The following is a 26,284-nucleotide window of genomic DNA, read 5'->3' as shown; positions in this document are numbered from 1 at the left end:
GCGCTTACTGTGTGCAGAACCCACTGTTGGGTAGGGACTGTCTCTATATGTTGCCAACTTATACTTCCCAAGCGCTTAACACAGTGCTCTGCACACTGTAAGCGCTCAATAAATACGATTGATTGATTGATTGATTGCAGAGCACTGTACTAAGCGCTTGGGAAGTACAAGTTGGCAACATATAGAGACAGTCCCTACCCAACAGCGGGCTCACGGTCTAGAAGGGGGAGACAGAGAACAAAACCAAACAGACTAACCAAATAAAATAAACGGAATAGATATGTACAAGTAAGATTGATAAATAGAGTAATAAATATGTACAAACATATATACATATATACAGGTGCTGTGGGGAAGAGAAGGAGGTAAGACGGGGGGGGGGGGGATGGAGGGGGGGGTGAGGGGGAGCTTGGGAAGTCCAAGTTGGCAACATATAGAGACAGTCCCTACCCAATAGTGGGCTCACAGTCTATAAGGGGGAGACAGAGAACAAAACCAAACATACTAACAAAATAAAATAAATAGAATAGATATGTTCAAGTAAGATAAATAAAAAGAGTAATAAATATGTACAAACATATATACAGGTGCTGTGGGGAAGGGAAGGAGGTATGATGAGCTCACTGTTGGGTAGGGACTGTCTCTATGTGTTGCCAATTTGTACTTCCCAAGCGCTTACTACAGTGCTCTGCACATAGTAAGCGCTCAATAAATACGATTGATGATGATGATGGGGGGGCTGGAGAGGGGGAGGAGGGGGCTGAGTGTGGGAAGGCCTCCTGGAGGAGGTGAGCTCTCAGTAGGGGCTTGAAGGGAGGAAGAGAGCTCGGTTGGGGAGGGGTCTGCAGGACTGTCCCGCCCTGGGTGTTTCCGGCCCTCCTCCCTCCTTCCTCCCTCTCCCTCCCTCTTCCTCCCTCGTCCCCTTCTCCGCCTGTCGTCTCCCGTCAGAGGGTGTGAGGGCCGCCATGGGGAACACCGCCAGCGACCGGCTGAGCGGGGAGCGCGGCCACGGGGCCAAGGCGCCCCGCTCCGAGGGGGCCGCCGGGCACCCCCCCGGCAAGGACCACGCACACAAGATCATGGTGGGCAGCACCGACGACCCCGGCCTCTTCAGCCTGCCCGACGCCAAGGTGCCGCCCCCACCAAGGGCCCCGGGACCTGGGGAGGAGACAACGGTGCCCCCGGTGCCAACGGAGGGCGGGGGAGGGGGGAGGGAAGAGCTAACGGGGGTGGGTGAAGGAGACTGTGAGCCCGTTGTTGGGTAGGGACCGCCTCTATCAGTCAATCAATCAATCAATCGTATTTATTGAGCGCTTACTGTGTGCAGAGCACTGGACTAAGCGCTTGGGAAGTACAAGTTGGCAACATCTAGACACAGTCCCTACCCAACAGTGGGCTCACAGTCTAAAAGGGGGAGACAGAGAATCGGTCAGTCAGTCAATCAGTCGTGTTTATTGAGCGCTTACTGTGTGCAGAGCACTGGACTAAGCGCTTGGGAAGTACAAGTTGGCAACATATAGAGACAGCCCCTACCCAACACTGGGCTCACAGTCTAAAAGGGGGAGACAGAATCAATCAGTCAATCAGTCGTATTTATTGAGCGCTTACTGTGTGCAGAGCACTGGACTAAGTGGTTGGGAAGTACAAGTTGGCAACATCTAGAGACGGCCCCTACCCAACAGTGGGCTCACAGTCTAAAAGGGGGAGACAGAGAATCAATCAATCAGTCGTATTTATTGAGCTCTTACTGTGTGCGTAGCACTGGACTAAGCGCTTGGGAAGTACAAGTTGGCAGCATCTAGAGACAGTCCCTACCCAACAGTGGGCTCACAGTCTAGAAGGGGGAGACAGAGAATCAATCAATCAGTCGTATTTATTGAGCGCTTACTGTGTGCATAGCACTGGACTAAGCGCTTGGGAAGTACAAGTTGGCAGCATCTAGAGACAGTCCCTACCCAACAGTGGGCTCACAGTCTAAAAGGGGGAGACAGAGAATCAATCAATGTCGTATTCATTGAGCGCTTACTGTGTGCAGAGCACTGGACTAAGCGCTTGGGAAGTACAAGTTGGCAGCATCTAGAGACAGCCCCTACCCAACAGTGGGCTCACAGTCTAAAGGGGGAGACAGAGAACAAAACCAAACATACTAACAAAATAAAATAAATAGAATAGATATGTACAAGTAAAATAAATAAATAGAGTAATAAATATGTACGAACATATATACATATATACAGGTGCTGTGGGGAAGGGAAGGAGGTAAGATGGAGGGGACGGAGAGGGGTACAAGGGGGAGAGGAAGGAAAGTGCTCAGTCTGGGAAGGCCTCCTGGAGGAGGTGAGCTCTCAGTAGGGTCTTGAAGGGAGGAAGACAGCTAGCTTGGCGGATGTTGCCAACTTCCCAAGCCCTTAGTACAGCGCTGTGCACACAGTAAGTGCTCAGTAAATATGGCCGAATGAATGAGGAGCTAATGGTGGGGGTGGTTTAGTGATGAGCCGTCTCTAGATGTTGCCAACTTGGACTTCCCAAGCCCTTAGTACAGTGCTCTGCACACAGTAAGCGCTCAGTAAATACGACCGAATGAAGGAGGGGCTAATGGTGGGGGTGGTTGGAGGGTGAAGGGTGAGGGAGGAGTTTAGTGATGAGTGTGGTTGGAGGGGGAGGGAGGAGTTAGTGGTGAGGGTGGTTGGAGGGTGGGATGAGGGAGAAGCTAGTGAGGGTGGGAGGTGGAGTGGTTTGTGGGTGGAGGCGGGAGAGGAGATGGGGAAGCAGAGAAGCAGCGTGGCTCAGTGGAAAAGAGCACAGGCTCTGGAGTCAGAGGCCTTGGGTTCAAATCCTGGCTCTGCCAATGGTCAGCTGGGTGACTTTGGGCAAGTCACTTAACTTCTCCGGGTCTCAGTTACCTCATCTGTAAAATGGGGATTAAGACTGTGAGCCCCCCGTGGGCAACCTAATCATCTTGTAACCTCCCCAGCGCTTAGAACAGTGCTTTGCACATACTGAGCGCTTAATAAATGCCATCATTATTATTATTATCAAGATGGTGGTTGGGGTGGTGGGAGGGGCAGGAGAGAGGAAGAGGCCATTGGTCAGGAGCATCTGACCCATAGGAGAGTTCGAGTTCTGCCTGGGGAGGGTTGAGTTGCCCCCCACCCCCTTTCTCCTGTTCCCTACCCACTCCCCCGCTCCAAGGCAGCCGATTTGCAGGAGCTTGGAGGACAGGGGCACCAATCCCCTGGGTACTGGTTCAGGGGACGGGCAGCGTACATTTAGGGCATAGGCAGGGGCTTTGGCTACCCACCCTATTCTCTCAGCTCGAGTGGAAGGCTAGCTGACGGCTAACAGATGGAAGGACTTTGTGGGTTGCCCTTGCAGGCCGGCAGTATGTGGTGGGACATCACGTGGCTGGTGTGGGCGATCGAACCTTAGTTGGACTTCACATTGGCCCCCTGCCCTTCACCTTCTGCCCAGGAGTCAGTGGGGGATCTAGGGGAAGAGGGATTAGCCAGGAGCAGGGGCAGGATTCGAACCCATTGGCATTCATTCATTCGGTTGTATTTATTGAGTGCCTACAGTGTGCAGATCACTATACTAAACACTGGCAACCCTCTGGATTATGCTTCCCACAGCGTGGCCCAGGAAGAGCCTTGTTGGTGGTCCAATCCCTTCTCTGTTGGATTGAGCCACCCACAAGCAGGTCCTACCAGAGTCTTTCCAGACTCAGGTCTGCCTTCAGGCTTAAGGATTGGCTGCTTAAAGTTTGCTCTTTAGTTGGTCCCATCTCTATAGGAGGTCCAGGCCAGGGTGGGTGCCTTCTGGAGGCCCAGGCTGATCCTGGCTGTCCCTTGCAGCTCCCCGGGGACCGGGACTTCGTGTCCTGGCCGCAGGACTTGGAGGAATCCGTGAGGCCGATGCAGCAGGCTCGCCCTACTGTTATCCGTTGGTCTGAGGGCGGCAGGGAGGTCTTCATCTCTGGCTCCTTCAACAACTGGAGTGCCAAGATCCCTCTGATCAAGAGGTGAACCGCCAGGGAAGGGAGGCAGGGGCCCATCGGAGCGAGGGCACACTTCTCTCACAGCGCCACAAGAGACGTGCATGGGGATGGATTTGCACCCACGTCCCCCTGCCCCCCCACCCCAGATTTGCCCACTGCTCCCGATGAGTTTCAGCAAAGAAGGCCTCCTCCTCCTCCTCCCTTGTCCTGTGTTTGTGAATTGCCTGAGCGCACAAACCCTCAGGAACCGGGCCCCTCCCTACTGGTGCCCTCATGGGGAGGTCGGCCCGGACCCTCCCATGGAGAAGCAGGGCGGGCAGAGGGCGGGGGCCCAGATGAGGGCAGGGCGGGCCCCTTGGCCATCCCACCCCCTTGTCCCCTCACAGCCACAACGACTTTGTGGCCATCCTGGACCTTCCCGAGGGGGAGCACCAGTACAAGTTCTTTGTGGATGGCCAGTGGGTCCACGACCCGTCGGAGGTGAGTCCGGGAACGGGCTTGCAGGGGTCTGTGGGCTTGGGGGGGTCCGGCTTTGTCTGCCTTTTCCTCCATCCGGTGTGGATGCCCTGTGGCTCCAAGGGGCGTGGCAGGAAACAAAACTGGGACCTGCCGGCTGGATGGACGGGGTCTTCCGTGTCCTCCGGTCCAAGGGAAGGGGAGCTGGCATCTCCCTCAAGGTCGTGGCAACACTGGGAGTCCCCCGCCACTGATATTCCCTCTGAGCCCCCACCCACGTTGGATGCCCCCAAGAAGCCAGTGACTCAGGCTTCTGCTGCTGTGCTAGGCGGGGACAGGGAGGAGCCGAGGGGGGGGCTGTGTCATCCCTTCCCGCCTTCACTTTCAGCCCATGGTCACCAGCCAGCTCGGTACCATTAACAACTGGATCCAGGTCAAGAAGTCGGATTTCGAGGTGTTTGATGCTCTGAAGCTGGACTCTCTGGAGAGCTCAGAGACTTCTTGCAGAGGTGACTCTCGGGGAGATCCAGAGCCCCGACCGTGAACCCTTCTTCATTCCTGTGCCCGCTGGAGACGGCCCAGCCTCTGGCAGAGGCTCGTGGGTCTGGGAGTTGGGTCCGGGGTCATGGGGTCCGGACTCAGGGAAGCCCCAGAACCAAAGGGAATGTAGTTCCCTAAGCTTATTGGCTCTGAGGGAGGTCAGTCTGGGCTGGGGTCTGGCCCACGCCCGTCTGTCTGAGAGGTGGCTTAAGGAGCAAGGCAGGAGCAGATGTTAGGGATTCCTGAGATATGGAGTCCAGTGGTAGTGTAGATGCCTGAGTTAGACCCAAGCTGGGGGCTCAGGCCAATGTCCAGAGGCAGGCCAGGCCTAACCAGGGGACCCCCCATTTACCTTCTCAAAACCCAGGGGTCCTGGGATGGCACCTCCCCACCAGAATAACCCCTTCCACTCCATCAGGGTGACTGCCTCTCCCCACTGCTGTCCCCAGAATTAGCGCCAGGGAATTTTGAGTAGGAATGGTGCCCCCTGCCCCCCCGTGATGCCTGGGTCACTCTTCCCCAGACCTGTCCGGCTCCCCACCTGGCCTGTATGGCCAGGAAATGTACGTGTTTCGATCTGAGGAACGCTCCAGGGCTCCACCCATCCTCCCTCCTCACCTACTCCAGATTATTCTGAACAAGGACACTAACGTCTCTGTGAGTACTCCACCCCTTCCCCTCAGCCGGGGAGGCTCCGTGCTCGGGACTAAGGTTCTCGGGCCAAGGAGAGACCCTGGCCATAGCCTGCGTCAAGAGCCTCAGTGGGCCGGCCAGGCCCCCTCCCCCAGGGCCCCAGTCCTAGCAGAAAATGCTCTTGTCTTGTTCCTGGGACACTCAGCCCTTGGTGCTGGATCCCACCCAGAGTGCTTTGAGTTCCCGTGGGCTGGTCCCCGTTGTTTCCATTTCCTGCCTCCCTTGGGGTGGTGCTCAGGCCCTGGGCAGCCAGGTGGGTGAGCAGGTGCGATGGGCGCTGTGGGTGAATAGGGCATGTTTCACTTAGGGTGGGTTTCTCCCTTCCAGTGTGACCCGGCCCTTCTCCCGGAACCCAACCATGTCATGCTCAACCACCTGTACGCGCTGTCTATCAAGGTAAGAGTGGGGTCCTGGGTGGGCAGGGCCAACCAGGGGCTCCCTCACTCCCGCAGGCCTGAGGTCACCCCGCTTCCCGAGCACTGGCTCCTCCCAGAATCTCTCTGACCTCCTTCTGGAGGATGTTGAGGTCACACAGGGTCTCCCTCCTCAGGATAGCGTGATGGTCCTCAGCGCCACTCACCGCTACAAAAAAAAGTATGTCACCACCCTGCTGTACAAGCCCATCTGAGCCCCTGCGAGTCAGTCGGCCGGCCGGGCCGCAGCCCCACGCCCGGAGCCCAGTGTGGCTTGGAGGTTGCTGTGTGCATTTGTGGCCCTGTTTGCGCGCCTGGGCCCGAGGAGAGTTCGGTGCTTTTTGTCCCGTGAACGAGGATGCGGGGAGAGGTCGGCCCACGCTGCTGCCTGAGGGCCCAGAGGGGGTGAGCAGGGCCCGAGGGGGCTGGACCGACTGGCTCTCACCTGCCTGAGCCGGTGAGCCTGCCGGACCCCTGCAGCCCCACCCCGGTTCCTCCCTGGGACTGAAGTGACCGCTCCAGACGGACCGACGGCCTCTTCATATCCTCAGCAACAGCATCCTGTGACCTTTCCCTGCCCTGGCCGCCGCTGCTGTGCCAAGGCTGCAGTGGGTTTCTCCCCAGAGACCATGCGGAGCCTGATCTCCTTCCCCCCACACCTCCTCTTACTCTTTCTCCCTCCTGCCCCCTCCCCTGGTCCAGACGCGGACTGGGACCTGGGGTCGCCCACCCAAGGCCAAGGGATCACTACCTGGGGTGGGATGGATGATGGGACTATTGCCAGGGAAACTACACCCAGCCAATCCCACTGGGCCATCCGCCCCACCTCACCTGGGTCACCACCTCGATCTGTTGTGCGATAGCATATGCCTGCATGTGCTTGTGTGGACTTGGGCCCGTGTTTGCGGCATAGTCGGTCGGTCAGCCAGCGAGCCACTGCAGGGGCATTGAGCTGGCCAGGTCTCGGTGCCCACCACCAATGGGACCCCACCTGCTGCCCGCAATTTTGCTGCTGCCTGGCCGGCTTGTTCCTCCCCTGCCGAGGACGGGTGGGCCAACTCTGCCCCGGGGCCAGAGGCCGGGAGATGTCCATCCTGGGCTCCCCCAATGGCCCTTGGTCCACAGGGATGCTTCTCCCTTCCTCACTGGGGCCAATGTACCCCTCCATCCCTGACCCCTCTCCCCTCTACAAGGGAAGCCACGCTGCTGGGGACGAGGCCTCTATCTGGTGAGGAGATAGCAGGCCCGAGGAGCCGGGGGGGTGAGCCCTGCCCCTCCCCTGCAGAGCTTGCCGTGGTCCTCTTCCCCCACAGCCTACTGCTGATGCCCTGTTGGGGTGAGGAGCCTTTGCTGGGCTGCGAACAGGAATGCTGTATGTCTTGAATAAAAGGCTACCCCCGAGTTGCCTCTCTGCACTCATAATGAGGCCTCAACAACATCTATCCTGGAAATGGGTATGTGCCGGATGCTGTTTCAATATGAGGGAAGGGGGCAGAGAGGAGGCGGTGGGGTGGGGAAGAGTGGAGGGGCTGGTCTGGAAGCTGTTTGAGGGGAGATGGGGTACCACCAAGGCACAAGGTAATCCAGCCTGGCTAGGGGGCAGGGAGTTGGGGAACATGCCCTTTTTTTTTGCCAGTGTGCCAGGGACACCGCGAGGACCGAGTCCGACAACAGCCTTGATGGCCTTTAGCTGCCCTCTCAGTCGAGGGAGGTCTGTCTAGCTCAGAGAAGAGGAGGCCTGGGCCTGTTAATTTATTCATTCAATTGTACTTATTGAGCGCTTACTGTGTGCAGAGCACTGTACTAAGCGCTTGGGAAGTACAGGTTGGCAACATATACAGTCCCTAGAGCCTCTTGCCTTCGGGTCCAAGCTCTGACACTGCAGCTGTCTGCTGCAGGGCCTGGCTCTGAGCTTTGAGATGGGCACGAGGCCAGGATGAGGCAGCGGAGTGTGGGGGGAGCACAAGGCTAGAATGAGCCAGCGGGGCGGGAGCGGGAAGCACAAGGCTGGAGTGGATGTGAGGCCCTGCCCAGAGCCCCTATCCCAACCAGCTTGCTGCTACCATTTGGGCCAGCCGGAGTATGTTTGGGGTGCCCGGTGGGATGGGATCCGTCTCCCTCCGCCCTCCCCTTCAGCAGGCTGAAGGCACCATGTGATGACAACCGTTTATTTTGTACACACTGCGTCCCAGGCAGGGGCATCCCCAACATAGGGGCCTAACGTCTACGCACGCCCTGCAAGCAGCAGCACGCCGCACGCCCCAGCCATCTCTCTCAGCCCCTATGAAGAGGGGGCCCATCCCACTCTGGCGGGGAGGGAGGATGGTGACTCGGACCCCACACTGCCCCCCAAATGCACGAGCCGTGGGCCGGGCGGGGCCTGGGGGGAGCCCGCTTCTGTTGGTCTCCCTTGCTAGGCTGGGAACTCCATCACTAACTACTGTAGCGTTTAGTGCAGTGCTCTGCACACAGTAGGTGCTCAAGAAATGCCATTGATTGATTGAGTGGGATCAGCCCCACCCACCCGGGTGTGCTCCTTCTCGGTGATGGGAGGGGCCCAGGCTCTCTGCCCTGGGAAAGCAGGCCCAAGTCTGGCTTTTGTTTCCCCACGGGCAGCAGTACAAGGCTTCTCTGTTCCTTCATGTCCCTGGGGTCTGTGGCTCTGGGAGGGAGTAAAGGAAGGGTTAATGGGGGTGGGGATGGAGAGGAGGTTTTTCCCTCCGGGATGGCTAATTTAGGGCTGAGCCTAGGAAGGAGAGCTCTGGGCTACAGCCCATCTCACCGGGCCAGCCCTCAAGCAAGCAGCAGGATCGCCAAACGGTCAGTCACTCCACCTGTCCCCATCCACTTCTCTCCTCAGGCCTGCTCTGCTCTGTCCCCCTACAATCCTTTTCCCCTCCTGCCCTCTCCCCAACTTCCTTCTGCCCTCGCCAGCTCTGGAGGGGTGGGTCCCAGCTCCCTCAGAAGTTGGGCATCGGGGTCAGGCAGGGCCAGGCCCAGTCCTCCCGCTGCCTCAGACAGCGCTGGGGACTCCACTTGGCGCCAAGCTCCTGGAAGACAGCAGTCATAGGACTCGGGGGGGTGGCTCCTGGAGGTAGAAAGAACAAAGTGGGGAGCAGGTGAGAGGGTGGGGAGTCATGCACAAGGGGCAAGCAGAAGCCAGGGGCTCGATAAATATCACCAATTGACTGAATGAGGTGCAGAAAGCACGCAGGAGGAGTGGAGGGGGGAGGCCACAGTTGGACCTGCGCCTCTCCCTGGTTGAAGCTGCAGCCGAGAGACCCGATCCCAGCCCAGCGGCTCCTCGGCCATGAGTGTCCAGCCCTCTACTGTCCCGGCAGAGTGAGCTAGCAGGGACAGCACACATCTGGTCAGTACAGCTGGGTTCTAGTCCGGGCTCAGTCACTGGCCTGCAGTCTGACCGTGGGCATTTCCCTCCCTGCAAACTGGTGATAAAACACCTATCTCTCCTCACAGGGCTGTTTGTGAGGATAAAATGAGCTCATTAATGTGAAAGCGTTTTTGGAAACTAGGAGTCTTGGTCTACAATTACCTAGCTTCCACCCAGGGTCATACCCTCTCCTTGCCAGGATAGTGGTGGTCCAGTACCCACGCCCCAGAAGTTGTGGGGCAGCAAGAGATCACGTGGACAATGCCCTGAGCCATGCCCAACCCTCAGGGAAGAGTTGAGAGAACAAGGCCTGCCCCAACCCCCCTCCACACCCCACCGCCAGGCATGACTAGGCCAGGAAGATCCTGGGGAATGTAAGCAGGGCAGAGTCCGGCCCCTCGGTAACACATATGGGGATTGGTGGGTGGTCTTTACCGGGACTGGAAGATGGAGGAGACTTTCCAGGAAAAATCTTGTGAGGGTCCTTCTGAAGAGGCCCAGCAGAGAAACAGACAGCAGAGAAAGACAGAGGGGAGTTAACTGAAGCTAGCCTAGGCTTGTAGATAAGGGCCAGTGGAAACCAACTCAGGGCCCTCTGATGGGGATTTCGTACTGGGGGCCAGTCGGGTCTCAGTCCACACTGTTCTGGGCCTAGAATTGGGGCTGGAGTCCCTTCCCTGACCCCATCCCCAGGGATAGATTCCCTGCAGGATCTTCCATCCTTGCCAAATTCCAGACCCACAGAAAGGTGCCCACTGGGCGTGGCCTCTCGTGACCTCTGCAGGACAGGGCACTGCTGGTGTGGAAGGACCCCACCGCTTCCCCTTCACTCCTGGCCCGGCTGCTGCCTGCTCTGTCCAGCGAGGTGAGCCAGCAGCCCAGCCCCACACTGGATGGTTAAACGAGCTCAATTACAGCCCCCCAGCCCCAGCTCTCTCTGCTTCCTTTCTTCTTCCACTGCCGCTATCCTACTTTCCCGCCCTCCCGCCCCCCCGGCCCACCTTTTTCTGGGTCAGCCCCACCTCACCTCATCACAGCACTCCTGGTCTCAGCCCCTGCCCCAGGCTCTTCGGCCTCTCCACCTGCCTTCCTCCCACCTCCCTGCTGAGCATGAGATGTCTAGTCTCGGGGAGACGCAAGGAGAACAAGGGTGGGACTGAGAGTAACTCTCCCTGCCCTAGCTAAGCTCCAGATGGGGGTGTAGGTTTGGTGAAGTAGTGGGGAGACCCTTGCCCGGCCAGCCTCTCACCTCCAAGTTGGATCTGGCCTTCTTCAAGACATCGTGAGTCTGAGTGACTGAAACAAGAAGAGGTTTTCCTGGGGGCTGGACCAAACCTTCTACCCGTCCCCTGCTCCCCATGCCACCATGGTATGGCCACAGGAGGAGAGAGGCCAGGGTGGACTTTTTCTTCCACCCCCACAAGGGCCTCGTCTCCCTGGCCTGCCAACTAGGCTGTCCCCTGCTGCCGGGGTCACCCCGTCTGACCCATCTGGAAGGGGTTGGCCTTGTCTGCCCCCTTGTCCCCTCCCCCCCCCCCAACCTGGCACTGTGGGCAGAGCCACTCACGCTGACTGACGACCAGCCGCTCCAGACTCTGTTTAGCCTGCTGGCAACTGTGCAGGCGCTGGGCCGCTGTTCGGAGGCGACTCTCCTGCTCCGACACTTTGGCTCTCAGCTCCCAGATTTCCCCGCCTGCCGACTCCTCCTGTGAGAACACCTGGCAGAGGTCAGAGCTCTAACCTCTGACCTCACCTCCAGAGGGGCCGCCCCGCCTGGCACCTGGATCCCAGCCTCAGTGGTCAGGGACGCCCGGCACCCAGGCCCAAGAAGCCTTCAGTTGAGGGAACGCAGGCTACGGGCAAATAAACATTAGACGGAAGTGGGGTCAGCCCCATCGCTGTCCTGTGCTGAGGCTGGTGGCTGCGTGATGGTCTTTGGACCCTGCAGCTCCCCACAGGCCCCCGCTTCTGGGGGAGCCTGGATGCTGGGGTGGGCCAATCAAGCGAGGAAGCCCCTGGGCTGGGCTGTCCTTCCAGTGGGCAGGCCACAGCACCCTCTGCGCTGGGGGGCCTTAGTGTGGGTGGCTGATCTATTTGCCACCATGGACATCATCTGTCCTTCCCTTGCCCCCCAACCAGTGTGGGGGGGCGGGGAGGGTATGCGTCCTGCCCACTGCGCCTGCCCACAGCCCGGCTGCTCCCCACTTACCGCCTGCGGGCCCTGAGCGGGGCTGAGGGGGCCCGACAGAGTCGCCGCCACAGTCCAGAAGGTGGCCAGGAGGGAGGTGGCCTCTGCCAGGATCTGGCCCAGAGTGGCAGTGCTGCCCCACAGCTGGCGGAAGCTGGCACCATCAAGGGACTGGAAGGAGTGGGGAGGAAGGGGCTCCAGTACGCTGCCAGGGGGCTGAGTGAGGCCCAGAGGTATGACTGGTAGCTACGGAGTGCCCAGGAGGATGGGGGTAGAATGAGAGAAGGGAAAGGGGCAGGGCAGGAGGAAGGGATGGAAGGGGATCCAGATCCAATCCCCACTCAACAGGGTCATTCCCCAGCCCCTGGGAGACTCCACCCTTGGAGGGCAGTTGCCATTATAGTCCCAGAAGGTGCCCAGTCCCTGTTCCAAGCAAAATATTGAAGTTCTCTCCCAACTGACTCCTCCGCCACATCCCACCTACCAATCTGCCTGCCAACTCTTGCCTTGCCTGAACCCCTGCCTGCCCAGCTCCTGCCCCCTGATCCCGGGCCTCTGCCAGGGCTGCCCTCCCCCTGCCCTACAGCCTCTGGGCCCCCTGACTCCTCCCCGATTGAGGAAAAGGGATTGGGGAAGGGCTGAATACCTATCCTGGGGTGGGACCAGGATACCAGCAGGGTTTGCTGGTCGGGGAGATCCTGGTTCAACCCCACTTGCCACAGAGACCAGGACCAAAGCTGGACTCTGGGGTGCATTTCCTCTCCAGAAATGGAAAGCCTGGCCTCTCCATCTCCCAAGATCTCCTGGGCCTCCTGCTACTCTGGGAGAGACAAGGGCATATCGAGGGGCCTGGAGGGCTGGGAGCCAGGGTGTGGGGGCTGGGCCAGTGGAGCCCTCAATCTGATTACCTCAAGGCCCAGGGCTTCCCCGCCAGGTCCTCGGGCGCTGGGCTGCAGCAGTCTCACCATCCCCTGGACCAGTCCTTGGCCCTCCAGGAGCTGCTGCTGCAGAGCCCCAAAATGATCCACGTGCCCCACCACATGGCAGCTCTGCAGGCTGGCGCAAGTGCCCGGGGCACAGTCCCCGACCAGCACGGGATCTTCCTTCCTGGCCCGGCCGGCATCCGGGCCCGGCCCTGAGACTGTAGATAGGACCTTGGGTCAGCAGAGGCCCCAGGACGTCCTCAGGCCCTTCAGCCACCCCCCCCTCCATGCACCCCTGGCCCCCCAGTACCTGCCATCCTGGAGCAGGGCTCCAGGCTGGGAGCCTCGGCATCAGAGCCAGGGAAAGTGGGAGCTGGGGAGTTCATGCCGACATCCCGCACGGGAGGTGAAAGGATGGTGTCTGGAAAATCGGGCCATTTCTGTGGTTGACGCCTCGAGGGCCGGAGCTGGTTCAGCACAGGATTTGCCCCCATACCGCCCTGTCCCCGAACCCATCCCCACCTCTATCCCGCCCCTCCTCCTCTTCCACCACCACCACCGCCTCTGACCCCCGCTGCCAGAGCAGGGCCCCCACCTGGGAAGAGCTGGGCCGGTCTCTCCGGATCTGTGGCCGGGAAGGCCTGGACGGGGGAGGAGGGGCCGAGGTGGATTTTGCTGAAATTCCCATCCAGCTGCTGCTCCAGCTGCTGCCGCAGGGAATCATTCACCTGAATGCTGTGCTCTAACTGGCTCCGCAGGGCTCGGACTTCAGCCACCAGCCCGCTCAGGTCTCTGCTCAGAGGGGTTCCGGGGGCCCCTTCCTCGCTGCAAGCTGAAACGCAGCAGAGATATCGGAAGAAAGTCAAAGGTAATAATAATCATCATCATTTGGTATTTATTAAGTGCTTACTATGTGTCAAGCACTGTTCTAAGTGCTGGGGTAGATAATAATGATGGTATTTAAGCGCTTACTATGTGCAAAGCACTGTTCTAAGCACTGGGGGGGATACAGGGTGATCAGGTTGTCCCACATGGGGCTCACGGTCTTAATCCCCATTTTCCAGATGAGGTAACTGAGGCACAGAGAAGTGAAGTGACTTGCCCAAAGTCACACAGCTGACAAGTGGCAGAGCCGGGGTTAGGACCCACAACCTCTGACTCCCAAGCCCGCGCTCTTTCCACTGGGCCACGCTGCTTGAACACAGTCCCTGTCCCACATAGGGCTCAAAGTCTTAATCCCCATTTTACAGATGAGGTAACTGAGGCACTGAGAGGTTACGTAACTTGCTCAAGGTCACACAGCAGGCAAGTGGTGGAGCCAGGATTAGAACCCACGTCCTCTGACTCCCAAACTGACGGTCTTGCCACTAGGCCATGCTTGGTCCATTCTCAGTCACTGGGGGAGAGTCAGGGGGGTGGGATGGATGTTGCTGATTTGCCTAGCGCTTAGTACAGTGCTCAGCACACAGTAAGTGCTCAATAAATACGATTGAATGAATGAATGAATGAGTCATGGGTGGTTGTGGGAGAGTCAGAGGTGTGGGATATTCTGTGCTGGGTCACTGGGCAAGAAACAGAGGTGTGGGATGCTCTATCCCTGACCATGAGGGTGGGCATTCAGGAAGGCACCGGCACAGAGTCCCTGGCCTCCTGGGCCCCATTTCGAGACGGAGGAGAGCTGGTTTGGGCAGGCCGGGGACTGTAGTTTAAGAACACAGAAAACGCCTCTCCCGCTTCCTACATCTGGGTGTTTCCCTTCGAGGTGCCACGACGGTCCCTGGTCCAAATTCCTCACTGATGTATTGCCATATTTCGGCAAATCCAATTGCGGTAGTCAGGCCCAGTGCCCTTCCCAATTGGTCTGGGTTGGCTCCCCTACGGCGCTCCGGGCCGGGTGGGCGGCGAAGGAGAGACCCAGGGGCCCGGGCCGGCCGAGCCTCCTAGCAGCCAGTTCCTCCCCGCTGCCCCACGTCGGGGCACCTGGGGCCGGAGGGGAGAGGGGCGCCCACCTGGCAGCGCCCGCGAGGACCCGCCGGAGAGACTCTCGAAGACCTGCACCTCGGCCTGGACGGGCTCCCACTGCCACTGCAGCCTGCGGGAGGTGGGCACGGTGGGCTCAGGCGGGGGCCACCGTCAAGCGGGGGTGCCCGCTTCGGGAGGGTGGCACCACACTGATTGACTGATATGGATTGATTGATTGGGGCGTCTAGCCGGGCACCGGAGTCCGGGGACGAGGCCGGCCCGAGGTGTCACCCACCCACCGACCGACCGACCGACTCACCTCCCGGGCTTGTCCCTTAGGGCCAGGCGGTCCTGGCGGAGCTGCAGCACTTCCCGCTGCTTGTCCTGCGCGTCCGCCAGGAGGCGCCACTGCTCGTCCCGCCGCCGCTCCCGCTCCCGCTCCCGCTCCGCCGCCTCCTGCCGCCGCGCCTCCGACGCCCGCAGCGCCCCCTGCAGGGCTTCCAGGCGCTCCGCGTGCTCTGCGGGGCGCCAGGGACGGGGCGGCCCGCAGCGGGCACTCAGATGGCCTCCTCTTCCTCCTCCCCCCCCCTCCTCCCCCTCCCCTCCTCCTCCCCCTCCTCCTCCTTCCCTCCCCCTCCTCCTCCTCCTCCTTCCCTCCCCCTCCTCCTCCTCCTCCTTCCCTCCCCCTCCTCCTCCTCCTCCTTCCCTCCCCCCTCCTCCTCCTCCTTCCCTCCCCCCTCCTCCTCCTCCTTCCCTCCCCCCTCCTCCTCCTCCTCCTCCTTCCCTCCCCCCTCCTCCTCCTCCTCCTTCCCTCCTCCTCCTCCCTCCCCCCCCCCCCTCCCGGGGATCCCACAGGCAAGGCCCAGGTCTGGGGGCGAGGGGCGACCTGGTACCAGCACCTGGCCGGGGGTTGGACAACAGAGGTGCCAGGAGCCCCCCGGATCCTAATAATAATAATAATGATGATGGCATTTATTAAGCGCTTACTATGTGCAAAGCACTGTTCTAAACACTGGGGAGGTTACAGGGTGATCAGGTTGTCCCACGGGGGGCTCACAGTCTTAATCCCCATTTTCCAGATAAGGTAACAGAGGCCCAGAGAATAATAATAATAATAATAATAATAATAATAATAATAATATGATGGCATTTACTAAGCGCTTACTATGTGCAAAGCACTGTTCTAAGCACTGGGGAGGTTGCAGGGTGATCAGGTTGTCCCACGGGGGGCTCACAGTCTTAATCCCCATTTTCCAGATAAGGTAACAGAGGCCCAGAGAATAATAATAATAATAATATGATGGCATGTATTAAGCGCTTACTATGTGCAAAGCACTGTTCTAAACGCTGGGGAGGGTACAGGGTGATCAGGTTGTCCCACGGGGGGCTCACAGTCTTAATCCCCATTTTCCAGATAAGGTAACAGAGGCCCAGAGAATAATAATAATAATATGATGGCATGTATTAAGCACTTACTATGTGCAAAGCACTGTTCTAAGCGCTGGGGAGGTTACAGGGTGATCAGGTTGCCCCACGGGGGGCTCACAGTCTTAATCCCCATTTTCCAGATAAGGTACCAGAGGCCCAGAGGATAATAAGAATAATAATATGATGGCATTTATTAAGCGCTTGCTATGTGCAAAGCACTGTTCTAAGCACTGGGGAGGTTGCAGGGTGATCAGGTTGTCCCACGGGGGGCTCACAGTCTTAATCCCCATTTTCCAGATAAGGTAACAGAGGCCCAGGGAATAATAATAATAATAATATGATGGCATTTATTAAGCGCTTACTATGTGCAAAGCACTGTTCTAAGCGCTGGGGAGGTTACAGGGTGATCAGGTTGTCCCACGGGGGGCTCACAGTCTTAATCCCCATTTTCCAGATAAGGTAACAGAGGCCCAGAGGAGTTAAGTGACTTGCCCAAAGTCACACAGTTGACAATTGGCGGAGCCAGGATTTGAACCCATGACCTCTGACTCCAAATCCCGGGCTCTTTCCACAATGATAATGGTATTTGTTAAGCGCTTACTATGTGCCAAGCACCGTTCTAAGCACTGGAGGGAATACAAGGTCATCAGGTTGTGCCAAGCGGGGCTCACAGTCTTCATCCCCATTTTACAGATGCGGTCACTGAGGCCCGGAGAAGTGAAGTGACTTGCCCAAAGTCACACAGCTGACAAGTGGCAGAGCCGGGATTAGAAACCATTCATTCAATCGTATTTATTGGGCGCTTACTGTGTGCAGAGCACTGGACTAAGCGCTTGGGAAGTACAAGTTGGCAACATATAGAGACAGTCCCTACTGCGGGCGGGCTCACAGTCTAGAGGTCTAGAAACCATGACCTCTGGCTCCCAAGCCCGTGATCTTTCCACTAAGCCATGCTTCTTCTCTGCCCGGCCATGTTGCTCCAATGCCCGGCGACGGAGCTGAGGGAGAAGGAGAAGCGGCGTGGCTTTGTGGAGTCAGAGGGTGTGGGTTCCAATCCGGCTCCGCCACTTGTCCGCTGTGCGACCTTGGGCAACCCACTTAACTTCTCTGTGCCTCAGTTACCTCATTTGTAAAATGGGGATTAAACCTGTGAACCCCAAGTGGGACAACCTGATTACCTTGCATCTACCCCAATCCTTAGAACGGTGCTTGGCACATAGTGAGCGCTTAACAAATACCATAATAATAATAGTTATTATTATTATTAAGGAGGGTCGGGCAGGTGGAGAGGAGCTTTGCCAGGAGGCTGAGCTGGGCCGTCAGGGAGAGGGAGGGGCAAGAGGACCCCCAGAGTCCCGGGGAAGAGGGAGAGGGGTAGGTGGGGCAGGGGTCGAGGCCGCGGCTCCCACCTCGGGAAAGGTTGTCCAACTGAGCCTGAAGTCTCTGGTTTTCTTCCCGAAGGACCCGGTTCTCCCTGGCCTGGGCGGACGCCGGCTCCGGACCGGGGACGCAGAAGCTCAGCGGGTCACCTGGCAAGGGCGAGATGCGGTAAATACCCTGGGCGCGAGTACCAGAATCAATCAATCAATCCATCAATCGTATTTATTGAGCGCTTACTGTGTGCAGAGCACTGTACTAAGCGCTTGGGAAGTCCAAGTTGGCAACACATAGAGACAGTCCCTACCCAACAGTGGGCTCACAGTCTAAAAGGGGGGAGACAGAGAACAAAACCAAACATACTAACAAAATAAAATAAACAGAATAGATGTGTACAAGTAAAATAAATAAATAGATAAATAGATAAATAAATAAAACCTCCTGCGGTCGTACAGCGGTGCTTCTCCAGCCACCCAAGGCAGCAGGGAAGAACCGCCCGGAGGAACAGGTTGGCTAAAATGTCAATAATGGCGTGGAGAAGCAGCCTGGCATAGTGGCCAGCACGGGCCTGGAAATCAGGAGGTCATGGGTTCTAATCCAGGCTCCGCCACTGGTCTGCTGTGTGACCTTGGACAAGTCACTTCACTTCTCTGGGCCTCAGTTACCTCATCTGTAAAGTGGGGATTGAGACTGTGAACTCTACATGGGACAGGGACTGTGTCACATCAGATTTGCTTGTATCTACCCAGTGCTTACCGCAGTGCTTGGCATGTAGTTAAGTGCTTAACAAATACAATCATTATGATTATTAATACTAACAACGATGATGATGGTGATGATAATATTAATTGTGGTATTTGTTAAGCGCTTACTATGTGCCAGGCACTGTTCTGAGCATGGGGGGGGGGAGATACAAACAAATCGGGTTGGACACAGTCCCCATTCCACGTGGGGCTCGCAGTCTCAAATCTCCATTTTCCAGAGGAGGGAACTGAGGCCCAGAGAATAATAACAATAATAATAATAATGGCATTTGTTAAGTGCTTACTATGTGCAAAGCACTGTTCTAAGCGCTGGGGGGGATATAAGGTGATCATCATCATCATCAATCATATTTATTGAGTGCTTACTATGTGCAGAGCACTGTACTAAGCGCTTGGGAAGTCCAAATTGGCAACACATAGAGACAGTCCCTACCCAACAGTGGGCTCACAGTCTCAAAGGGGGAGACAAGAGAACAAAACCAAACATACTAACAAAATAAAATAAAATAAAATAAAATGATCAGGTTGTCCAAAGTGGGGCTCACTTGAAGTGACTCGCCCAAGGACACACAAGCAGATCTGTGGCGGAGCCGGGATTAGAACCCACGCCCTCCTGACCCCCAGGCCCGGGTTCTAGCCTCCACGGGCCAGTTCCCTGGGGCAGGGGCGGCTCCGGCCTGCGTTAGGTCATTCATTCATTCAATCGTATTTATTGAGCGCTTACTGTGTGCAGAGCACTGTACTGAGCGCTTGGGAAGTACAAGTTGGGTCCTTACCTGGGAATCCCAGGCAGGTGGGCCGAGGGGCCGGGCCGCCGCCCCCCGTCGCCCCCCAGTTATTCCCCTGCCGCGGCGCCGGCAGCTGAGCTGCAGGGACCCCCGAGGGGCGAGGCTGTCGAGGACGGAGGGAGGCCACAGCAGCTCCTGGGAGGGAAGGAAGGAGCCGGCTTAAGGAGGGAGGGCCAGCGAGGCGCTCCCCCCAGCCCCGAGCCGGTCAGCACAGCTCCGGCGGGGGGCAGGGAATGGGGAGGGGGCGGCCCGGGCCTGGACTAACTAAAATGAGGGGCCGCTCGGATGGCCAGCGGCCCGTGGGTGGGCAGGAAACACCGGCCGGACACCAGCTGGACCCTGCAACGGCCTGGCCCTCCCGGAGGGATGGGGTCGCCCCCAGCGCACTCCGTCGGAGGGGCCTTTGGTGGGGTTGGACGGCCCCGGCCTCGAGGGCGGGGACCGGAGGGACGTCCCCCCCGCCCCCTCCACCCCCCACGGTGCCCGGTGCCAGCTGCGGCCAGAGCGAGCGGGGCCCGCCCCCCCCCCCCAGCGCAAGCCATGCCGAGCCCGCCCATGGCGGGGGGCGCCGGGCCACGTTGCCCAGCCTCACCTTCTCCCAACTGCTTCTGCAGCCGCTGCAGCTCCTGCTGCGCCTCCGCCACGCACACCTTGGGCGGACCCCAGCCGCCGGGGAGGGCGGGGGAAGGGGCGCCCCGAGGCGGGGGCGGGCCCGCGGGGACCTGCGGGGGCTGGGGGAAGGGCTTAAAGCGAAGCCCTGGAGACAGACAGACAGACAGGCAGACAGACGGGGAGAGAGGGGAGACACCGTTATCATCATCATCATCATCAATCGTATTTATTGAGCGCTTACTGTGTGCAGAGCGCTGTACTAAGCGCTTGGGAAGTACAAATTGGCAACATATCATCAACATCAATCGTATTTATTGAGCGCTTACTATGTGCAGAGCACTGTACTAAGGGCTTGGGAAGTACAAATTGGCAACATATAGAGACAGTCCCTACCCAACAGTGGGCTCACAGTCTAAAAGGGGGAGACAGAGAACAAAACCAAACGTACTAACAAAATAAAACGAATAGCTATGTACAAGAAAAATAAATAAATAAATTATTAATTATTAATAATAATAATTATTACTAGGGGACTTGTTAAGCGCTTACTATGTGCCAGGCATCGTTATTTATTTATTTTGTTTGTACATATTTATTCTATTTATTTTATTTTGTTAGTATGTTTTGTTTTGTTCTCTGTCCCCCCCTTCTAGACCGTGAGCCCGCTGTTGGGTAGGGACCGTCTCTAGATGTTGCCAGCTTGGACTTCCCAAGCGCTTAGAACAGCGCTTTAGCACATAGTAAGCGCTTAATAAATGCCATCATTATCTTCAAGACCGTGAGCCCGCTGTTGGGTAGGGACCGTCTCTAGGTGTTGCCAGCTTGGACTTCCCAAGCGCTTAGTCCAGTGCTCTGCGCACAGTAAGCGCTCAATAAGTACGGTTGAATGAATGAATGAAGTGCTGGGCTAGATACAAAGTAATCGGGTTGGACACAGCCCTGTCCCACATAGGGCTCACAGTCTTAGTCTCCGTTTTACAGATGAGGGAACTGAGGCACAGAGAAGTTAAGTGACTTGCCCAGAGTCACATAGCTGAAAGTTGGCGGAGCTGGGATTTGAACCCATGACCTCCGACTCCAAAGCCTGTGCTCTTTCCAGTGAGCCACGCTGCTCTTTCTATTAATCTTATTTATTGAGCGCTTACTGTGTGCAGAGCGCTGAACTAAGCGCTTGGGGAAGTACTTTCCAAACGCTTAGTTCAGCGCTCTGCACACAGTAAGCGCTCAATAAATACAATTGAATGAATGAATGAAATACAACAGAATTGGTAGACACGTTCCCTGTCCACAGGCGCTTATAGACCGCCCCACAGCACATACATATGGATGTATGTCTATATCTATACTATTTATTTATATCGATGCCTGATTACTTATTTTGATGTCTGTCTCCAGACCCGCCCCCCCCCCCGCCCCCGAGACTGTAAACCCGTTGTGAGCATGGATTATCTCTCTTTATTGCTGTATTGTACTTTTCAAGCGCTTCGTACAGTGCTCTGCACACAGTAAGCGTTCAATAAATATCCATCCATCAATTGTATTTATTGAGCGCTTACTGTGTGCAGAGCACTGTACTAAGCGCTTGGGAAGTACAAGTTGGCAACATATAGAGACAGTCCCTACCCAACAGTGGGCTCACAGTCTAGAAGACAGTGGGGAAACTGCCCACTGAGCCTGCCGGGGACGATGGGGTGAATGCCAAAACCCCGGGGTCACTGGGAGGGTGGGCTTAGTGGAGGAAAGCCCGGGCCTGGGAATCGGAAGAACCGGGGTGGCTCAGTGGAAAGAGCCCGGGCTTTGGAGTCAGAGGTCACGGGTTCAAATCCCGGCTCTGCCGCTTGTCAGCTGGGTGACTTTGGGCAAGTCACAACTTCTCTGGGCCTCAACTGTAAAATGAGGACTAAGACTGTGAGCCCCCCGGGGGCCAACCTGATCACCTTGCAACCTTCCCAGCACTTAGAACAGTGCTTTGCACATAGTGAGCGCTTAATAAACATCATCATCATTATTATTATTATTAAGACTGTGAGCCCTCCGGGGGCCAACCTGATCACCTTGTAACCTTCCCAGCACTTAGAACAGTGCTTTGCACATAGTAAGCGCTTAATAAACGCCATCGTTATTATTATTATTATTATTATTATTAAGACTGTGAGCCCCCCGGGGGCCAACCTGATTACCTTGTAACCTCTCCAGCACTTAGAACAGTGCTTTGCACATGATTAATGGGTGAATGACAAATAGAGGGGGAGCGGGCTGCTTGCAAACGCGGGTGGGGAAACCATGCCCCCCTTCCCTCCTCCAGGGCCACATCCTCTCCTCCCCCAGACTGACCCCCCGGCGGGCATCGCCCGAGGAATCTCCGTGCCCCCTCCGGTGGGTCGTACCTGCGGGCGCCTGGATGCCGTGGTGGCAGAGGTCCCGGGGAGCGGGCACGGCGGTGGCGCGGCTGCCCATCGCGGCTTTCGGGGTCCCGGAGGGGGAGGGAGGGCGGGCTGAAAGGACGACCCCCGAGGAGCCGGGGGCATCTGCGACACCCACGCAGGAGGGACGGCGAGGCAGGTCACGGCGACCCGGGGGCCCAAGGCTCCGGCCTTGAACCCGGAGACGCCGCCCCGGGAATCTCGTCCCCCCCACCCCCATCCCGAGGACCCTGGTGCGAGGGGAAGAGCCGTCCAGGACAGCGGGCAGCAGCGTGGTTTTGTGGAAAGAGCCCGGTCCTGGGAATCCGAGGATCTGGGTTCTAATCCCAGATCTGCCACGTGTCTGCCGGGTGACCTTGTCAAGTACTTAATATTAATAAATAATAATAGTGGCATTTATAAAGCGCATACTATGTGCAAAGCACTGTTCTAAGCGCTGGGGAGGTTACAAGGTGAACAGGTTGTCATCATCATCAATCGTATTTATTGAGCGCTTACTATGTGCAGAGCACTGTACTAAGCGCTTGGGAAGTACAAATCGACAACATATAGAGACAGTCCCTACCCAACAGTGGGCTCACAGTCTAAAAGGTTGTCCCACGGGGGGCTCACAGTCTTCACCCCCATTTTACAGATGAGGTCACTGAGGCCCAGAGAAGTGAAGTGACTTCCCCATAGTCACACAACGGACAATCGTCGGAGTCGGGGTTTGAGCCTATGACCTCTGACTCCAAAGCCCTTGCTCTTTAACATCTCTGTACCTCAGTTACCTCATCTGTAAAATGGAGATTCAATCCTACTCCCTCCTACTTAAACTGTGAGCTCCATGTGGGACAGGGATTGCGTCCAACCTGCTTAACCTGTACCAACCCCAGCGCTTAGAACGATGCTTGGCACATAGTAAGCGCTTAACAAGTACCAGAAAAGGGGATGGGGGGGGGGGGGGCTCTGCTCCTCCGAGATACAGAAGCCGGCAGGGAGGGCCCTCGGGGGAAGGAATCAGGACGCCTGGGTCTCCGGTTCCCTTGCCCAGACAACCCCGGCACTTCAGACAAAATCCTGCTCTCTCTTGGCCCTCAGGACCCCCACGCGTGGCGGAGGTGGGGAGAGGAGTATGGTAGACGGTGCAAGGACTTAGGTTGAGGGCACTAAAGACTGGAAAATAAGGGCCGCGACCACCCGGGCCCCCTGCCAGAACGCGGGTAAGGGCGGAAAGAACCCGGGCCTAAGCTGCAAGGCTGTCGGACGGCTACCTGGGCGTGTCCGGTCCGTCCGGTCCGTCCGGTGCTCCTCCCGCCGGCCGTCCTCGCTGGCCGCGTCCCCGTCGGAGCAGGCGTCCAGCTCGTCCGACACGAAGGAGGCCACGCTGGGGGAGCGCTGGGAGTCCGAGAGGGAGCGGCAGCTGGACGGGGTCAGGGAGCGGGCGTCCAGTTTGGCCTGGAGGGCCTCGATGACCCGCTCCTTCTCCTGGAGCTCCTCCTGGAGCCTGGCCGGAGCGGGGGGGGCGGGGGCGGGGGCGGGGCGGCGGAAAGAAATCAATCAATCAATCAATCCATCGTATTTATTGAGCGCTTACTATGTGCAGGGAGGGCACCGTGAGAAGCAGTGGGGCTTAGTGGAAAGAGCCCGGATTTGGGAGCCAGAGGACGTGGGTTTTAATCTCGGCTCCGCCACTTGTCTGCTGTGAGACCTCGGGCAACCCACTTAACTTCTCTGGGCCTCAGTTACCTCATCTGTAAAATGGGGATTAAGACTGTGCGCCCCACGTGGGGCAACCCCAGCGCTTAGAACAGTGGTTGGTACATAGTAAGCGCTTAACAAATCCCATTATTATTACTACTACTAAGGGCTTGGGACGGTAGAAGCAGAGTGGCTCAGTGGAAAGAGCCCGGGCTTTGGAGTCAGAGGTCATGGGTTCAAATCCAGACTCCACCAATATTGTCAGCCGTGTGACTTTGGGCAAATCACTTAACTTCTCTGGGCCTCAGTTCCTTCATCTGTAAAAAGGGGATGCAGACTCTGAGCCCCCCGTGGGACAACCTGATCACCTTGTAACCTCCCCAGCGCTTAGAACAGTGCTTTGCACATAGTAAGCGCTTAATAAATGCTATTATTATTACTATTATTATTACAATCAATACATAGATTTAGCTGACAAGTTTCCCGTCCATAAGGAGTTTACCGTCTAGAGGGGGAGACAGACATGAATATGAAGAAAGGAAAGGGAGGGAAGCAGGGAGGGGAGTTTTAGCCGGGGTGCCCCTCTCCGGGGCGGGGATGGGGTGGCTTCTCAGAGCAGCGCCAATGGTGGGGAGGTGGGAAACGGGGAGAGGCCGGGCCTGGAAAGGGTCCTTCCCCCTCCCCACATCGTCTTTCTCCTCAGGACCGACCCCCACCCCGCGCCGGGCATCCGTGTCCCAGGAGGGCTACACCCCCGGATACCTGCTGGGAGCCAAGAAATCGCGTCCAGGTGGGTCGTCCAAGGGCGAGCTGCCTCCTGTAGCCAATCCCAGAGAGGGCTGGTCAGCGGAGGGGAGGCCTGGCCCCGGCCCGGCCCGGCCCGGCCCAGCCCCAATCCCTTGTTCCCCGAGGGACCTTCGGGTTTCTCCCGGACCCCAGGACCCTGGATGTGTGTTCTCAGTCTCCCCTCTCCGCCCACCGCCCCCCTAGCCTCCCTGCCTCCAGTCCGTCTAACGGGGTTGGCGGGCTAGGAACGTCCTCTAGACTGCAAGCTCGTTGTGGGTGGGGAACGTGTCTACCAACTCTGTTATGAAGCAGCGTGGCTTAGTGGAAGGAGCCCGGGCATGGGAGTCCGAGGACGTGGGTTCTAATCCCGACTCCGCCACTTGTCTGCTGTGTGACCGTGGGCAAACCATTTAAGTTCTCTGTGCCTCAGTTACCTCATCTGTAAAATGGGGATGAAGACCGTGAGCCCCACGTGGGACAACCTGCCACCCCAGCGCTTAGCACAGTGCTTGGCACATAGTAAGCGCTTAACAAATACCACTGTTATTATATCGGACTCTCCCGTGCGAGCGCTTAGTCCAGTGCGCTGCACCCAGTAGACGCTCAGTCGATTGACGGATGGAGCGGGGCTGGTGGTCCGTTCCCGGGTGGTGGGAGGGGGCACTCACGGGGGCTCAGCTTGCTGGCCAGCCTCTCGGCCAGCTGGCGGCCCCGAATCAGCTGGTCGCGAAAGCTCCGGCCCAGGAAGTAGTCGATGTCCGCGCTGCGCAGGAGGTCCTCAAAGGCTTTGACGGCGCCGGCCAGGTGCTGGGCGAGGAGGTGGCCCAGCCCGCGGGCTTCCCGGGCCTTCTGCCGCAGGAGGGACAGCTCCCGGGCCTGGGCCTGGATCAGGGAGTCGTATTTCCTGGGCGGACACAGAGGGGGGGGGAGCGGGGCCATGGGGGCCGCAGCCGAGGGACCCCCCCAGGCCCGTCCTGCAGGGGCTGAATCGGGGGCGGGGTGGGGGGGAAGCCCCTCTCCCCATCTAGTCTAGCACCTCGATCTGGGCAGGGAAAGTGTCCGCTAATTCTGTTGTACCGTCCCAAGCGCTTAGTGCAGCGCCCAATAAATACCACGGATCGATTGGATCCGCCCCATCCCGTGCTCTCGCCCTTGAGCAATGACAGGCCCCGCGAGCTCCATCTGAAGCCTTCCGTCCCCTCACCCGCAACATACACACACTTCCAGAGTGGGCGCGGACCCAGGCCCCTCCCCCAGACCCCGCCGGGAAGGCCCCGGTTCCCCCAGGTGCGGACCCCCACAAGGATATTCCGAGACCCCAGCCAAGGCAGCCGGAAGGACCGTTAGTCCCAAAAGGGCCCGGGACAAGCCCGTCCCCCAGATGTCAACAGGGCCCGGCTCCCCACACCTTGCCCTTTGGCTCAATGACCCCCAAGCCCAGACTGTGCTCTGTCCTGCTTTTTATTGTTGTTGTTGTTACTTTAGGGTATGTGTTGAACGCTTGACTATGCTCCAGGCACTGTACTAAGCGCTGGGATAGACATAATAATAATGGCATTTATTAAGCGCTCACTCTGTGCAAAGCACTGTTCTGAGCGCTGAGGAGGTTACAGGGTGATCAGGTTGTCCCACGGGGGGTTCACAGACTTAATCCCCATTTTACAGATGAGGTAACTGAGGCCCAGAGAAGTGAATTGCCCAAAGTCACACAGCTGACAATGGGCAGAGTCGGGATTTGACCCCGTGACCTACAAGTTAATCCGGATGGATCCAGCCCCTGTCCCATATGGGTCTCAGAGTCTTAATCCCCATTTTTCAGGGGACGTAACGGAGGCCCAGAGAAGTGAAGTGACTTGCCCAAGGTCA

At 57.7% G+C, this 26,284-nt stretch overlaps 2 protein-coding genes across 5 annotated transcripts in view; one reads left to right on the top strand and one right to left on the bottom strand.

Annotated features, from left to right (window-relative positions):
- Nucleotides 1–894: 894 nt before the first annotated feature.
- On the top strand, nt 895–26,277 carry PRKAB2 (protein kinase AMP-activated non-catalytic subunit beta 2). 4 transcript variants are annotated; one of them, XM_038757728.1, is made up of 11 exons: nt 898–1,130; nt 3,852–4,018; nt 4,381–4,474; nt 4,839–4,959; nt 5,514–5,647; nt 6,011–6,079; nt 6,234–7,550; nt 13,357–13,466; nt 17,450–17,536; nt 24,336–24,422; nt 26,238–26,277. In XM_038757728.1, the coding sequence occupies exons 1-7, from the start codon at nt 966–968 to the stop codon at nt 6,309–6,311; spliced, it is 828 nt and encodes a 275-aa protein (XP_038613656.1). In that variant the 5' UTR covers nt 898–965; the 3' UTR covers nt 6,312–7,550; nt 13,357–13,466; nt 17,450–17,536; nt 24,336–24,422; nt 26,238–26,277. The 4 variants fall into 4 exon arrangements, with proteins under 4 accessions (XP_038613659.1, XP_038613656.1, XP_038613657.1 ...); XM_038757729.1 differs by lacking the exons at nt 24,336–24,422; nt 26,238–26,277 and adding an exon at nt 21,835–22,009; XM_038757730.1 differs by lacking the exons at nt 17,450–17,536; nt 24,336–24,422; nt 26,238–26,277 and adding an exon at nt 14,900–15,018.
- Nucleotides 8,251–26,284, bottom strand: part of LOC119938121 (phosphodiesterase 4D interacting protein) — a 55,684-nt gene continuing 37,650 nt past the window's right edge. Inside the window, 17 exon segments of the mRNA XM_038757826.1 lie at nt 8,251–9,184; nt 9,923–9,974; nt 10,737–10,783; nt 11,055–11,193; nt 11,697–11,846; nt 12,584–12,816; nt 12,909–13,019; nt 13,194–13,430; nt 14,608–14,690; nt 14,880–15,078; nt 17,398–17,517; nt 18,906–19,052; nt 19,510–19,639; nt 21,864–22,057; nt 23,206–23,438; nt 24,395–24,449; nt 25,087–25,322. Of these exon segments, the coding sequence (XP_038613754.1) occupies nt 9,057–9,184; nt 9,923–9,974; nt 10,737–10,783; nt 11,055–11,193; nt 11,697–11,846; nt 12,584–12,816; nt 12,909–13,019; nt 13,194–13,430; nt 14,608–14,690; nt 14,880–15,078; nt 17,398–17,517; nt 18,906–19,052; nt 19,510–19,639; nt 21,864–22,057; nt 23,206–23,438; nt 24,395–24,449; nt 25,087–25,322 (2,494 nt within the window). The 3' untranslated portion in view covers nt 8,251–9,056.

The sequence above is a fragment of the Tachyglossus aculeatus genome, chromosome 16 (genome assembly GCF_015852505.1).
Source record: "Tachyglossus aculeatus isolate mTacAcu1 chromosome 16, mTacAcu1.pri, whole genome shotgun sequence".
NCBI classification, from domain to species: domain Eukaryota; kingdom Metazoa; phylum Chordata; class Mammalia; order Monotremata; family Tachyglossidae; genus Tachyglossus; species Tachyglossus aculeatus.
The sequence above is the reverse complement of the archived record's forward strand: the minus strand, read 5'-3'. Positions and strand labels throughout refer to the sequence as shown.

Excerpts from the sequence above, each read along its gene's own strand:
- PRKAB2 (XM_038757728.1), top strand. The coding sequence starts at position 966 with ATGGGGAACACCGCCAGCGACCGGCTGAGCGGGGAGCGCGGCCACGGG. Across the intron at positions 5,648-6,010 it reads ACAAGGACACTAACGTCTCT|TGTGACCCGGCCCTTCTCCC; the intron begins GTGAGTACTCCA and ends TCTCCCTTCCAG. Across the intron at positions 6,080-6,233 it reads TGTACGCGCTGTCTATCAAG|GATAGCGTGATGGTCCTCAG; the intron begins GTAAGAGTGGGG and ends CTCCCTCCTCAG.